The 16,336-nt window shown below is 46.3% G+C and overlaps 1 protein-coding gene across 5 annotated transcripts in view; it reads left to right on the top strand.

The window, feature by feature from the left end:
- SWI5 (SWI5 homologous recombination repair protein) overlaps nucleotides 1–16,336 on the top strand; it is a 43,922-nt gene that overhangs the window by 603 nt on the left and 26,983 nt on the right. The window contains exons 2-3 of one of the 5 annotated variants that reach the window (XR_015062204.1): nucleotides 663–4,917; nucleotides 5,855–5,903. The exons of 1 other annotated variant lie outside the window; for it this stretch is intronic. Coding sequence is in view for 2 of the 4 variants with exons in the window: in XM_085898725.1 (XP_085754851.1) it covers nucleotides 4,694–4,917; nucleotides 5,855–5,903 (273 nt within the window). In the remaining 2 variants the exon portion in view is untranslated. Of the gene's footprint in view, nucleotides 1–662; nucleotides 5,013–5,854; nucleotides 5,904–16,336 lie in introns of those variants that run through there. 3 more of the 5 variants (XR_015062285.1, XM_085898725.1, XM_085897885.1) reach the window with 3 other exon arrangements.

Genomic DNA, 16,336 nt, shown 5'->3' with positions numbered 1-16,336 from the left:
TGTTTTACCATACTCCACGTTGATGCATACTGTGCGGTATGTTTATCTGCGAAACTAAATGAGGATGTAAAATGAGGTAAAATACACCCAAAAAAAGACACTTCACAACACGTATCCCACCGATAGGCGGATCTGGATCAGCACCTGAACAAAAATCGAATCGGCTTGTTCTTCTCACCTATCCCACCTGTCCAGCAAGTTTTTGAAATATCATACTGCACTGTATGTATATGTCGTGAAAGTGAAGAATCACTTAAAAAAAAAAAATCAGATCCCGATCCGGATTCAGATCTTCACCACAATTAAGCCTTGCTGTCCTTGGCCGGTCACCTCGACACACACAACAGAATTTCCAAACTGTGGTATAGCCTGCGGGCCTGCAGGGCGGGGCATGATTATGGGGGGAGTGGTCGTCGTGGTCGTCGTGTCTGCCAGGAATATAAGGAGTGCGCGCCGCCTGAGGCGTTGTAGTGATGCCGTAGTCGCCCGGCTTGTGAGGTGCTGAGTACGTAATAAAGGGGAGCTGCGGGCCAAGTACGCCCGCGCTCGCGCTTGTGCAACACAGCCCGGCTCGACTGTTCCCCCGCTCGTGTCTGCCTGCTAAGCATCTCTACCACGACACTACAGTTGGCTGACGAGGATCTTCGGATCGGCGTGTGCAGGGTGGTGGCTGGGTTCGGAGTGGCAGCGAGTAACTCAGCGCACCTCGCGCGGTTCGAGGTTCCGGAGGAGTGCACATCGCGGAGAGCGTGTCGCAGGTTCGCTCGCCGCGCGCACAGGCTCCGGAGCCAGGAGGCTCGCCGGCGCGGCCGGCTCAGGCATGACAGGAAGTCGGGGCATGGCACGCGGACGCGTGCCCGCCTTCGTCGGAGTCGACTTCGGCCACGTTGAGGGGGCAACGGCCGCGCTCAGTGTTCGTTTTATTGAGGCACGAGAAATCGGGGGAATGATTTCTGCAAAGCCACGGCTAAAGAACGAAGACACGCAGTTCGGCTCGAACGCGGCGTTGGACGTCGCGCAAGCTCTGAAGAATGTCCGGGGTCTCGATGGTCGGTGCGCAGCAGGTGGTCCGGAGGTCAGCGGCGCGGGTCGTGGACGGCTTTTGCGATACGATCACGTGGACGGCGGTCTGAGCACTCAAGGACGTCTACGATGTGTGTGCCGAGAGTCATTGCGCATCATTACAGTCATAGATGGCGGTGTGCGAAGCGGTCCTTCCATCCCGGGTCAAGAACTACTGCCGGCATGGTGTTCGGTGCATGGCGTGCACGGTAACGCCCCGGGTCGAGTTTGGCGGCCTGGGCACGGAGATTCCAGCGACCCGGAGCGGGAGATGCTGCCGGTGTTAGACCTGCTTCCAATTGATCCGGAGATGACAAGATCAGTGGCAGGGGAGGTTGAGGTGACCGGGGCACTGATGCTGCCCATGTTGAGCCTGGTTTCAGTTGGTCCTACGGTGACAGGACCGATGCCAGTGAATGTCGAAGTGATCGGGGCACTGATCTGGTGTCGAGTTGAGTCCACTCGTGCTGCCCTCGCATCGCACACGTATGCCGGTGAATCGCTGCCGGCGGTTGGCGGGGCGCACGTCGTGATTGCCCAGCGGGGCCAGCGGGTTGCGCTTCCGAGGTTCGTGGTGCGAGGGGAGGGGCCCGCCCTTTTGGGTCGGGACTGGCTGGCGCACCGCGGGCTGGATCTCCAGTTCGTACCTCCAGGTGTGCCGGTGCTCCCTTCGATGTTTTCGTCGAGACCCGAGGGCGAGGTTCTGGCGGCGGGAGCCGCATCGATGCAACGGGAGCGGCCGTTCGTTGCTGCCTGCAACGGTGGTGTGCGGTGCGGAAGCAGCAGGAGCCGTGCCAGCTCACGCGATGAGCTCTCGCGCGTCGGCTGCGTTCATGGTGCGAGGTGCGCCTGTGTTGTTCGGGCAGCTTCAACGGGTTGCGGTGAGCCCGTGGCGTTAAAGGAAGTCGCGAGTCACAACATCGAGTCGACAACCAAGAGACGGACTCGTGATGTGGGTTATGGGTTGCTGTTCATTGCATATTTGTTTTTCATTGCTCGAGTGATGCGGTTTAACGTTGTTGAAATAAATGCCAGCAGTTCCTGTGTGAGAGTGGGTTTGGCGGAGATCAATCGATGGGTTTTGCAGTATGGTCAATGTGATGTTGTGGCTTTGGGAGCGGTGGTGGCGAATAAAAAGGTTTGGTTGGCCTTCCATTGCCCCGGGCCGCGGGTAGTTGCTTTGTCATGTGCAGGGATTTTGCCGAAAGAACGCGCTGTACGGGAAAATGAATTTGCAATGGTTCCAGTGGTATTCCTATTGATTTATGACGAGCCTATGGTTGAAGTGTGGTTTAAATGGAGTTGCTACCATCTAACTGCCGTGTGGGTCTCGGAGATCGACTCGGAGCCAGGACTGGTGCGCTGGTCGGCGTTACCCCCACCTCTGGTTGCGGCAAGGTCAGACGTGCCTGGCGCCGGGGGCGCAGCTCTCTGTGTTCGCTCAAGGCCGTTTAGACGGGCGTTGGCATCTCAACTGATTGTGGTGCGTGGGTTGTTATGGAGCATTGGTTGCGTCCAGCCAGCGGCGCTGTTCAGCGCCCCCATCCAAGGTCAATCGAGTCTGGCGCTGGCGCCCCGGCTTCCAGACAGCGGGCTTCCAGCCTCGGAATGTTTATCTGCTTTGGGTCTGCCTGGGGAGATGTGCCGCCTTGTGGGCCGGAGGCGTTTGATGGTGCCGGGGGAGGTTTGCTCGGGAGGTCGCCGCGGCCTCGCCGAAGGCCATGTAAGCATGAGCCGCCTGGGGGCGTTTCCGCTGTGTAGTGCTGCTGTGCTTCTCGCCTTGCTGCTTCATATCGGTAACGCGGTCAGAGTTTGGTAGGTGCTGTGTGCACCTCCGTCTTCGGAACCTGGCCGTGGCAGCTCCACTAGCTCACTTCCACACGTTATATGATGTGATGTGCTTTTATACTTCACTGTTTTCTTTTTTGTACCTTGTCTACTGTTATACCGTAGTACTTCGTGCTGTTTATGCTTATTATGATGGTGATCATTTAATAATCATAGTTTTAGGAGGGAGGAGTGTGGTATAGCCTGCGGGCATGCAGGGCGGGGCATGATGATGGGAGGAGTGGTCATCGTGTCTGCCAGGAATATAAGGAGTGCGCGCCGCCTGAGGCGTTGTAGTGATGCCGTAGTCGCCCGGCTTGTGAGGTGCTGAGTACGTAATAAAGGAGAGCTGCGGGCAAAGTACGCCCGCGCTCGCGCTTGTACAACACAGCCCGGCTCGACTGTTCCCCCGCTCGTGTCTGCCTGCTAAGCATCTCTACCACGACACTACACAAACGATTGCTTGAAAACTGTGACACAGACGGACAAACGCTGCAGACAAATAGACTTAGCAAAAGAAAAGAAAAAAAACAATCAAAACATTTTTCGCCAAAATTAACAGACAGGAAGGTGTGAAAACATTTCCTCTTTCACCTTCGGTGGAGGAGGTAATAACATCAACCATTTCGAGTGACACTTTCTGATAAACCTCTGACCAGCTCTCAATCCATGCCACTGCGGCCTAGTGCTGTCTCCGGCCGAGTGCGGCCTAGTGCGGCCGAGTGCTGTCTGCGGCCGAGTTCTGTCTCCGGCCTAGTGCGGTCTCCGGTCCAGTGCGGCCTAGTGCTGTCTGCGGCCTAGTGCTCTCTCCGGCCAAGTGCGGTCTCCGGCCGAGTGCGGCCTAGTGCTGTCTGCGGCCAAGTGCGGTCTCCGGCCAAGTGCGGTCTGCGGCCTAGTGCTCTTTCCGGCCGAGTGCGGCCTAGTGCTGTCTGCGGCCAAGTGCGGTCTCCGGCCGAGTGCGGCCTAGTGCTGTCTGCGGCCTAGTGCGGTCTCCGGCCTAGTGCGGTCTCCGGTCGAGTGCGGCCTAGTGCTGTCTGCGGCCTAGTGCTCTCTCCGGCCAAGTGCGGTCTCCGGCCGAGTGCGGCCTAGTGCTGTCTGCGGCCAAGTGCGGTCTCCGGCCGAGTGCGGCCAAGTGCGGTCTCCGGCCGAGTGCGGCCTAGTGCTGTCTCCGGCCAAGTGCGGTCTCCGGCCGAGTGCGGCCTAGTGCTGTCTGCGGCCTAGTGCGGCCTAGTCGATCCATCTCCGCAACAATGAATGATAAAATATTTTACGACAATTAAATATTCTCAACCTCAAATTTGTCAACATTATTTATTTACCAACTTATTCGACACTCATGCATTTTTCTCCCTTTGGATAAATTAAAAAAAACCAACTTATTCGGTATTCTCTGGTAAATGCTCAGTGGGTTTTTAACATGGACCGAATTGATCGCTTGTAAACGTTTCACTTTTGAACATCAAATATATATTCCTTCATTAGTTCGACCGCGGATTGTTTGCATGTTCACGATTGACGATTCACGGTTCTCCGTGACGCATGTTCACGACTGTTTTCACGGCTCTGATAACTGACCGTCGCAGTTCCCGTCTCTCATTTGCCCTCAAACCTTCAAAAAAATTTCTCTCTCTGTCTCTCTTTTTCTCTTTTTCTCTTTGAGGTGTATAAGAGCTCATACATCAGCTTGGCTGATGTTCCTATCCTTTTTCGACTTTGTTCGTAAAGCAAACGTTAAACTGATATACGTTCATAAATCAAATCAAAATAGAGAAATTATTTCAAAAAGTGATAAATAAATAAATTAATGTGGTCGATATCCTTGAGGTCTCCGCGATCCACATGTGGAAAGATTTGTTTTATACACCACAGTTCTATTTCCGTTTTGGTGGTTCCTCTCTTTCTGTCTCGCTTCTCTTTCGTAGTTTTCCTTGCGTTGTGTTACATCCCAGACATGGCGCACACTCCACCACTTAAACTTCAGGTGGGAACAAGCCGGAATGGCGCCGTGGAGCGAACACCTGTGCGAAGGCAAGATATCGGTTAATCTACCAATCACAACTCCGACGGAGAATCGTGCAAAGGAGCGTTTGAAGCTGTTAGAACCCACAACATAGACAACCTCGGTGTGTGTGTGTGTCGTGTGTGTGTGTGTGTGTGTGTGTGTGTGTGTGTGTGTGCGTGTGTGTGTCGCGTGTGTGTGTCGCGTGTGTGTGTGTGTGTGTCGTGTGTGTCACGTGTGTGTTTGTGTGTGTGTGTGTCGCGTGTGTGTGTGTCAGTGTGTGTCGCGCGTTTGTGTGTGTGTGTGTCTGTGTGTGTGTGTGTCGTGTGTGTCGCGCGTTTGTGTGTCACGTGTGTGTGTGTGTGTGTGTGTGTGTGTCGCGTGTTTGTGTGTCACGTGTGTGTGTGTGTGTGTGTGTGTGTCAGTGTGTGTCGCGCGTTTGTGTGTGTGTGTGTGTGTGTGTGTGTGTGTGTGTGTGTGTGTGTGTGTGTGCGCGTTTGTGTGTCACGTGTGTGTGTGTGTGTGTGTGTGTGTCGCGTGTTTGTGTGTCACGTGTGTGTGTGTGTGTGTGTGTCAGTGTGTGTCGCGCGTTTGTGTGTGTGTGTGTGTGTGTGCGCGTTTGTGTGTGTGTGTGTGTGTGTGTGTGTGTGTGTGTGTGTGTGTGTGTGTGTGTGTGTGTGTGTGTGTGTGTGTGTGTCGTGTGTCGTGTGTCGTGTGTCGTGTGTCGTGTGTGTGTGTGTGTGTGTCGTTTGTGTGTCGCGCGTGTGTGTGTGTGTGTGTGTGTCGTGTGTGTGTGTGTGTGTGTGTGTGTGTGTGTGTGTGTGTGTGTGTGTGTGTGTGTGTGTGTGTGTGTGTGTGTGTGTGTGTGTGTGTGTGTGTGTGTGTGTGTGTGTGTGTGAGTGTCATGTATGTGTACGTGCACCGGCCACACTTGATGTTAATTTTGTGTTGTGTTCATTGTTGCAGGGCTCCATTGGAAAGATCCACGAGGCTCAGCAGAACATTTAAGTCTCCTGTGAGTGTTTGGAACCTGTTTACGTCCGTCTTCGGAGTTGGCAGAGGTTGTATTTTCAACCCTGTCTGTCTGTCTGTGAACATGATATCTCAAAATTCTATGGACGTATTCAGACAAACTTGGTGAACACGTGAGGTGTGTGACGAGGAAGATATTTATTCAATTTAGGTGAGGATCCCAAGCCAGATCCAGATACGAGAATATTTTAATCTTTCAAGTGATTCTTCACCATTGAGAGGGCCCATAACCATATATAGCATGGCATTTCAAAAGTTTATTGGGCCCGCTATGTTCTTCTGGATTGGACATTGCGTAGTAGAGGTATGTGCTCTCGCGAGTGCCTTTCCAGCTGTTCATGTGTGTACATCCTATTTAAAGTGTTTTGAATGCAATTTTCGAACTGAACACACAAATGTGTGCACACGCACGATACAAAATACTTCCTGATGTTATAATGTGAATGTATGTGTATATATATATATATATATATATATATACATTGTTACGAATTAGCCGTTCGGACAGCCACGCACGACCGCTTAAGGCCCGACCGCAGTTACGCATCCGCCGAAAACCGGAATTCAGTCGTAGCTTCCGGACAACTCCAGAAACCTGCTACGGGTGCCTTAACGTACCATAAACTGTCAATATTCTGGCCACGCGGTACAGGGTTAATCACCGAATCTCGATAGCCCTAATTATCCGCGCAGACAGAAGTACCGAGAATTTATACCTCGACGGAACCCGTACGGGAACGAGCCGCTAAGCGCGCTCGTTCCGTGTGCGATGCCGAGCGGTTGTTAATCGCCAAGTTCCGTCGGACCAATTGACCACTTTAATTTGGCTTTAATAGCCGGCTAATTTCCCGAATGCGCCGTGGAAGTCAATGGGAGGAAATGACGCAACGAGCCGATTGACGTTCAAGCAATGGGGGCATTTATTATTACAAATGAGCAATCAATGGGGGAAGGGGACATGACACAAGCAAAGCCTACAGCCGATGTCTATTATGTACAGGCACGCACTTAACCAACAATTCTACTTATAAAGACAAGGCACCACAGAATACTTTCATACAAAACCCCAGAAAAGAAACAGGCTCATGAGCCTTTATTCCAACTCGGAGCCTGGGTGACCGAAGGCTCACAAGAGGCCGGGCAGGTTACCTGACCGCCCCTTGTGACGACTTGAAGGTCTTCCGGTCAGTGACCCCGGATGTTCCTGCTTGGCCCTTGTGTCGCTACGCGCCAGATGCTTAGCAGCCAGGCGGCTTGAGCAGCTTGCCCAGCGGCTTGCTCGGTTCCCCTCGGTCGTCGGGCCTCCATTGCGGCCTGGTCGGTCGGGCCTGTCTGGTGACGCGCTCTGAGGAGTGAACGGGTCTTTTGCTCTTTTAGAGTTGATGCTCTTCGTGTCCCGTTCACTACCTCAGCGTCGCTCGACCGTCTCACGGCCGTTCGCCCGGACCACGACCCAGCTTGCTCGACTCCACCACAGCTGGCAGGACCTCTGGCACGCGCTCCTCTCCGGCTTTTCTCCAACGACCTCCGACTCTCGTCTGGCACTCCCTTCTTCTCCTCGTCTCCAGAGAGCGACGAATATGCTGACTTCTGCTCAGCTCTGACTGACTTCTACAACTCGACTCCGCCCTTTTAAAAAGGCTGGGTGCCCGCCCTTCGAACTCTCACCAGAGGCTGGGGCTGCGCCCACTCTTCACCTCCGACCTCTCACCCCTGGTAAGCCTCGCTGGGAACCCCATGTCCGACGTCATGGGTTGGTGTCGGGGAAACCCTCGTTTTGATCCGTTTCTGCAAATCGGCTCGCGTTGTTTGTTCAGGAGATGGTTGGCGTTGTTTGTTTCATGTTGTTGGAGATGCTGGGTTGTGAAGATGTCGTTGTTTGTTGATGATGAGGATGTTGTGTTGTTTTAAAATAAAAGATAGAGAAAGAATAATGACTACCTCAAACATTCACAGCCCGGCACATGAACAATCCCCTTTAAACATCGGTGGGGGTTCTAACCTGAAACACATACTTTGCGAAATAACTGATCTTCAGGGAACCTGAAAGATGTTCTGTGAATTTCCACAACAAATATATATATATATATATATATATATATATATATATATATATATATATATATATATATATATATATATATATATATATATATATATATATATATATATATATATATATATATATATATATATATTGTTACGAATCTGGAAGCCATGAGCACTCAACATACAGGTCCTATAGAACAGTTATATCGGCAAGTATGTGTTTTTTAGTTCGGGTCCCCATCCCCCATTTAATTGGTGAATAAATGTACATGCGCTGTGAGTTACTTTGATAGTCAGGGTTTTATTTCATTTTTGCACCCCTCATAACTACAACAACGCCAGCATCGCCTTCACCTCGCTTCCTCACACCGACACCATGGCCTACGTGCATGTCAGCGTGGACGAGGTGGCCGTAAGTCGATCAAGGGGCACAGAGCGGGCTCCAAGAGAAGCGAAACCTCTTCGGGGGGCAGGGAGTCGAGACGCCCTGTCACGTCCCCCCCGGTCCAATCAACGGCCTTGCTGCTTGCTTTGGTGAATGACAGGGCAACGAGCGCATTCTGCATGCCAAAACCAGCCAATGAGGGAAGACATAGACCACGACACCGAGGTTCGGCTGAGGGAGGGGCAAGGATAAATGTCCGGCTCCGTTTTTCGGGAAAAGAGGGAAACTTGTGAGAAGAGTGGTGATCACGTTCGCCTGACACGCGAAAGGTGGTGGTCCTTCTTTTGGGAAGCTAGTTTTTCGTCTTGCCAGACTTCGCCCTGCCGGCCTCCGTTCGCCGGGAGTCCGGTCGTGTGGACGTCTGGGCTGCTCAGGTCCGAGTCCCGCCACCCCGCCAGCTTGAAAACCACACGAGGTGGATAGGTCCGAGTGCAGGCTCTGGTCTTCAGCTCGCCTTTCTCTCTGAGCTGGAGGCCTCAATAACAGCCACCGGTTCGTGTGTGTGTGTGTGTGTGTGTGTGTGTGTGTGTGTGTGTGTGTGTGCTTGTGCTTGTGCTTGTGCTTGTGCTTGTGTGATTTTGTGTGCCTGTCTGTAAGTAGGAATTGTACAAGTGCTCTTTGTTGTACATACTTGCATCTCATTAGTCGTGATTACTCTACTTCTTGCGTATTCCCCCATTATAAATAAATACATTTGTTAAACGTATCAGTTCATTGCTGTGTTTCTCCCATTGGCTTAGCATGGCGCGTGTTGGTGAATTATATGGGCTGTTGCCGCTGTAAATGTACATTTGGACTGACGGAACTTCGGCAACCGTCCGCTTGGGTTGCGCACGGGTCGGGCACGCTAATGGCTCGACTCGTACGACGGCCGCCGAGGGTGTGAATACTCGGTAACTCGCCACGTGGATCTCCAGGTATTTTAAAGATTGGCAAATACCCCTGTACCACGTGGTGGAATTATTGACTATTCACGGTCTGGTAAGGTACCGGTACTTTCGGAGTTTTCCAAATAAAAAGGTACGATCTAGATTCCGGGTGTTCGGTAGAGTTGACCCTACCGCCCCACCTCGCGGTCGTGCTCACAGCTGATACCCGGTACGCAATTATATATACAGTCATGCACTGCTTTACAACGTTTCGGTCAACGACGGACCGCATATACGACGGTGGTCCTATAACATTATAATGGAACTGAAAAATTCCTCTCTCCTCGTGATGTCGTAGCGCTGCCAGTCGTATAAAAGTACAGTGTAGCATGTACAGTACATAATACTTGATAATGATAAACAATTACAGTGTGGCCCCGTTATAACGTGATTGTTGAGGTCCATAAAATGTCATTGCGATTGTCGCGGGGTCACGCTAAATCGGGATTCAAGGAAATCACCGTTCAAACGAACCCAATGTTGACCTAACATCCTAAAACACCACGATTTTCACCCTATTTAACCCGTTTTTTTTGCACGTTTACCTTCCAGCAAGTAAATTACCTTTGAATTAAAGAATTCCATGAATAAATCGTTGTTGTTACAGTAGAAACTAGAGGGGGAGCACTCGGTAGAGTGCAAAACCTCTGCCGCCAATACTGCTGGGTCACTCAAGTGAACCTTATATCTTATTCATTAAATATGTCAACAGTGCTGACAGTTATAGATCTTTTCTCAAACATTTTTTTTTGGGAGGGGGGGAGGGGTGGAAATCACTTCAAACATGAAGAAATGCAAAAAAAAAAAAATTCAAATAAGTTTTTCAAAATGGCCGCCATAGCGGCCATATTGGATTTTTGACCAAGTCCAAAATCTAATGGCATGGTCCTTGGACCATACCTAATCCCCCCACCAAGTTTCGTCGAAATCCGTCCAGGAGTTTTTCCGTAATATTGTTCACAAACAAACAAACAAACTTGAAGGGGAGCACTCGGTAGAGTGCAAAACCTCCGCCGCCAATACTGCTGGGTCACTTAAGTGAACCTGATATCCTATTCATTGTAGGTCAAAATGGATCAGACTCTACTGAACCACGATTGAATAAACTAAACTATATCGACACGCATGTAGAAATGCCCAAAAAATAAAATCAATTTTTTTTTGAAAAAAAAAAGGTGCAAATTTTTTTTTTTCTCTAACAAATTTTTTTTTTTGGTTGGAAATCACTTAAAATATGCAGAAATGCAAAAACAAAACTTCAAATATTTTTTCAAAATGGCCGCCATAGCGGCCATAGTGGACTTTAAACCAAGTCCACAATCTATTGGCATGATCCTTGGACCATACCGAATCCCTCCACCAAGTTTCGTCGAAATCCGTCCAGGAGTTTTTCCGTACTACTGTTCACAAACAAACAAACAAACAAGCAGTCATAGACTGGTACTTACGAAATCGTCAACTTGACCTCTGACCATGTCTAATAAATGCTGTCTCTAGATAAGGTAGCGACGCAAACCAGAAGTTTTTACGATGATTCTGTACCAAACCATCAAAAATCGAATGTTTTGGATGTTTGACCTCACTGTGACCTTGCCCTTTGACCAATTGTGACCAAAATCTAATCAGCGCTAGCCACCACCCTCCTGAATCACGTGGTGTAATTTGACATTGGTAGCTTCTTCAGTTCTCGAGTTATCTTTTTTTTGGATGTTTGACCTCACTGTGACCTTGAACTTTGACCGATTGTGACCAAAATCTAATCAGCACTAGCCATCACCCTCCTGAATCACGTGGTGTAATTTGACTTTGGTAGCTTCTTCCGTTCTCGAGTTATCGTGCCTACAAACAAACAAACAAACAAACAAACAAACAAACAGAAACGGAAGGCATCAATATACTTACGAAATCTTTAGATTTCGTAAGTAACAAACTTGAGAGGGAGCAATCGGTAGAGTGCAAAACCTCTAGCGCCAATACTGCTGGGTCACTTAAGTGAACCTGATATCCTATTCATTGTAGGTCAAAACGGATCAGACTCTACTGAACCACGATTGAATAAACTAAACTAGATCGACGCGCATGTAGAAATGCCCAAAAAAATAAAATCGAAATTTTTTTGGAAAAAAAAGTTGCAAAATGTTTTTTTTTGGGGGGGGGTTGGAAATCACTTAAAACATGTAGAAATGCAAAAAAAAAATTCTAATATTTTTCAAATAAAATCGAAATTTTTTTGAAAAAAAGTTGCAAAATTTTCTTCTTTTTTTTTTATCTATCAAATTTTTTTTTTTGGTTGGAAATCACTTAAAACATGTAGCAATGCAAAAATTAAAATTCAAATATTTTTTTCAAAATGGCCACCATAGCGCTCATATTGGACTTTGAACCAAGTCCAAAATCTAATGGCATGATCCTTGGACCATACCTAATCCCCCACCAAGTTTCGTCGAAATCCGTCTAGGAGTTTTTCCGTAATACTGTTCACAAACAAACAAACAAACAAATAGGGGTGAAAACAGTAACCTCCGTCCATCTTCGATGGCGGAGGTTAACTGGAGAGGGAGCACTTGGTAGAGTGCAAAACCTCCGCCGCCAATACTGCGAGGTCACTCAAGTGAACCTGATATCCTATTCATTCAATTTGACGTCAACAGTGCTCATAGAGTTATAGTTTGCAACTTTCCCTTTTACATACTCAATTCATTCGTCATAATGAGATTCCTTGAGACAGAAATTGATTTTAAGTGGGTATATCCACCTGAAGTTCCAAAATCAGCCGCAATTATAATTTTGGCATGTTTTTTGTTGGAAATCACTTATAACATGTAAAAATGCAAAAAAAAAAAAATCGAAATTTTGTTGAAAAAAAATTTGCAACATTTTTTATTTCTCTAACAACTTTTTTTGGGGGGGGTGGAAATCACTTAAAACGTGTAGAAATGCAAAAAAAGGAAATCAAAATTTTGTTGAAAAAAAAGTTGCAAAAAATTGCAGGGACAGTAACCATCTCCGATTTTGAAAATTCCTCCGAGAAAAAAAGTTGTGACGTCAAAATATCGCCTAATCGAATCGAAAAAGCTAATGGAGATCGCCTAAAAAATTATCTCTGAAACTAGGCAAGCTGGGTCATTCCATGTCAAATCATCAAAGAATCTGCCGTCATCTCCCAGATTTTTGGAAAACTTTGGGAACCAATTGGGACCCATGAAAAACGGCAAGAACTCAAATATTTTTGCTAACAGCCTCTTAATTAGTGAGAAACAGACTAACGAACTTTGGACTAATTAGCACGACGTCGCAAATTCAAATGGCCATATCTCTAAAAGTATAACACCTAGAGAGCTGGTTTTGGTGTCATTTTAAAGGTATTTTCATGCCCTATGAATTTGTCTGGGCAACATTTTCCTACCTCCAACCACAAAAAAAGTTATCACAAAATATAAACTTCAATCGTGAATCCCCAAAAATGTATCCTTCCAATTTCCTCAAATTCATCCCAGAGGTACCTTGTGATGTCAAGAAGCTTCCACATAAGTTTTGTGATGGGCACTCTAATAGTTTCTGAGATATGAGCAATAATGTACATGTACGTATGGCATATAGGTTCGAAAATCAGCATTTGTAATGTATTATACAATCAATAAGTGAGTTCAAGTACACAGTGTTCATTAACCTGACTTACGCTTTCAATTTCCTCTTCAATGCAGCAACAGCAGCACTTGTTTCTTCCCCTCAGGCCCAGTTGAAAATGAAAGTATATGATACTTCAAAGCAATTGATGGTCGTTCCCTGTGTTCCCAGCATGGCTAGGTTAGAATGATTGTATAATACATTACAAATGCTGATTTTCGAACCTATATGCCATACGTACATGTACATTATTGCTCATATCTCAGAAACTATTGGAGTGCCCATCACAAAATTTATGTGGAAGCTTCTTGACATCATAAGGTACCTCTGGGATGAATTTGAGGAAATTGGAAGGATACATTTTTTGGGGATTCACGATTGAAGTTTATATTTTGTGATAACTTTTTTGTGGTTGGAGGTAGGAAAATGTTGCCCAGACAAATTCATAGGGCATGAAAATACCTTTAAAATGACACCAAAATGACAGCTCTCTAGGTGTTATACTTTTAGATATGGCCATTTGAATTTGCGACGTCGTGCTAATTAGTCCAAAGTTCGTTAGTCTGTATCTCACTAATTAAGAGGCTGTTAGCAAAAATATTTGAGTTCTTGCCGTTTTTCATGGGTCCCAATTGGTTCCCAAAGTTTTACAAAAATCTGAGAGATGACAGCAGATTCTTTGATGACTTGACATGGATTGACCCAGCTTTCAATTCTGTTTTTGGGAATCAAACAGGGCATTAAGGGGCTGTCACACCTTGACGATTTAGCCAGCATATGCCGACGCATGAAAAATTTGTCTAAAACGCTGGCACACGTCGAATACGTTATGGGTAAGTTTTGTATATGTTAAGAGCACGCTGGCATACGTCGTAGTACGCCGAGCTGGTCGACAAATTTTAACATGCTCAAAATTTTTCGACGTATGCCAGCGTATGACTCACACGTTCCGCATACGCTGGCCATAAGTTGTAGGCACATTACGCGATCGTTGACACACTTCGACACACGTTACTTGTAAGTTACTCATAAGTGGAAACACGTCGAGCTAATGCTTCGCGTCAGTGTTCCAGACGCCATGGTTTTTTTTTTTTCCTTCGGCATGATGGTGATGTTGACACTTCGATTTCTCGTGCGTTTATAATATAATATAATTAATAGGCTGCCGCTCAACGATTTAAATAATCACCGCACGAGAAATCGAAGTGTCAACATCACCATCATGCCGAAGAAAAAAAAAACCCGAAAAAAAACATGGAGTCTGAAACACTGACGGGTTCCTCCTGTGAACACCATTTTTATATACCAATTCCCCTAAACGCTATCAATACGCCATTATACGGTAGATAAGTTAGTAACATGTTCAGTAAGTTCTGTGGTCGTCCGGAAGACGTCAAATACGTCAATATGCATTGGAGATACGTTACACATGGGTTCAAAGCACGTTACTCATAGGTTCAAAGCACGTTACTCATAGGTTACAAATAAGATTCGGATACGCTAAACATTACCTCGACGTGTTTCGACTTATGAGTAACTTACAAGTAACGTGTGTCAACGATCGCATAACGTGCCTACAACTAATGGCCAGCGTATGCGGAACGTGTGCGTCATACGCTGGCATACATCTAAAAATTTTGAGCATGCTTAAAATTTGTCGACATGCTCGGCGTACTACGACGTATGCCAGCGTGCTTCAGCGTGCTCTTAATGTATAAAAAATTTACCCATAACGTATTCGACGTGTGCCAGCGTATTCGGCAAATTTTTCATACGTCGGCATACGCTGGCTAAAACGTCAAGGTGTGACAGGCCTTGACACTTCGATGTCTTGTGCAGATATGATTTGAATCGTCGAGCGGCAGCCTTTTAAAAGGCTACGCCACGTGATCGTCGGCGATACGCTGCCGCGCTATGCATACGTTAGATAATCGTTGGGCATAGGTTGTGAATGCCAACAACACGCTAAGCATTCGTTGGTATAAGTTAACTATATGTTATCGAAACGTTCTGTGTACGTTACTAACACGTTATGAATATGCCAAAAACTGAAAAAAAACCATCAATAGTTCAGCGTACGCCAGCGTTTTACATACATTTTGATACGTTGCCATATGCTGGCTAAAACCTCAAGGTCTGACAGTGGCTTTAGCGGAGATGAATTACTACACATATGATGCATCACTATGACGTCGTATCAATTTTTATGACGTCATTCCTATTTTTTGATAGTTTTTGTTTCACAACCCAGAGTTTTCATCGGATCTTCGTGAAACTTGCCATGTATATGCAGAAAGCCCACGTGCAAGCAGTAACCATCTCCGATTTTGGAAATTCTTCCTAGAAAAAAAGTTGCCGTCATAATACCACTGCTAATGGAAATCGCCTATGTATACCATTCTCTCCGAAACAAGGCAAGCTGTTTGAATTTTGTTTGCGGGAATCAAGCCGGGCATTAGCACAGATAATTTATCGCAAACCTGATATATCACAATGACGTCATATTCGTTTTTATGACGTCATCATTAAGAGGATGAGGATCTTAGCTCATTTGAGCTTGTTTTTTATTTATTTCTCTGCCTTTAAACCTTTCTTTAAATTGAATTATATATTTGAACACTATATATATATATATATATATATATATATATATATATATATATATATATATATATATATATATATATATATATATATATATATATATATATATATATATATATATATATATATATATATACACACACGAATTGCCTTCTCATATTTCCAAGCACCTCCACTTTTGCATCGGGTTGTGTTCAGTTGCCAAGTTTCTTGTGGAGCACTCTCCAAGTGGCTTAAGCACTCGAGCAAGCACTCCATTTGAAACCGTTGATAAGGAACGGCTGGCTTTGCAAGTGCTTAGCTAGCTGCTTGGTAACTGAATACACCTCAGTACTTGGACAGAATTTATTTATTTATATGACTTTTACAATCTTTGTTCAATTTAAATTTAATAATACACTTGAACACTGTAGTACACAAATCGTCTGTTATAATACTTCCAAGAACATCCAGTTTTGCAGTTCCGTACTTCAGTTTAAACTTTAAATGAAGGTTCAGTGGGGTGGGTAGTGTATAAGGGTGCTGTTTGGGACTGCTTCTGGACTACTTCAATAGCAGTAAACATTCAGGGGGGGGGGGGGGTTAACAATCGGTATTATATTGAAATTGAAGTAAAAGTTAAGTAACTGTGCAGGGCATTGTGTTCTATGAACTCTCTATTTATTGTTGTTGTTGTTTCCATTTTGTTTTAATTTTAGAAATGATTACTCTTCACCAGTTTTATGACATATATTACTATTATGTTCATGCCTCAAATTAATC

Source organism: Eptatretus burgeri, chromosome 1, assembly GCF_056783735.1.
Source record: "Eptatretus burgeri isolate ZD-2024b chromosome 1, Ebu_testis_v1, whole genome shotgun sequence".
Lineage (NCBI taxonomy): Eukaryota > Metazoa > Chordata > Myxini > Myxiniformes > Myxinidae > Eptatretus > Eptatretus burgeri.
This window is presented reverse-complemented; position numbering and strand designations above follow the sequence as displayed.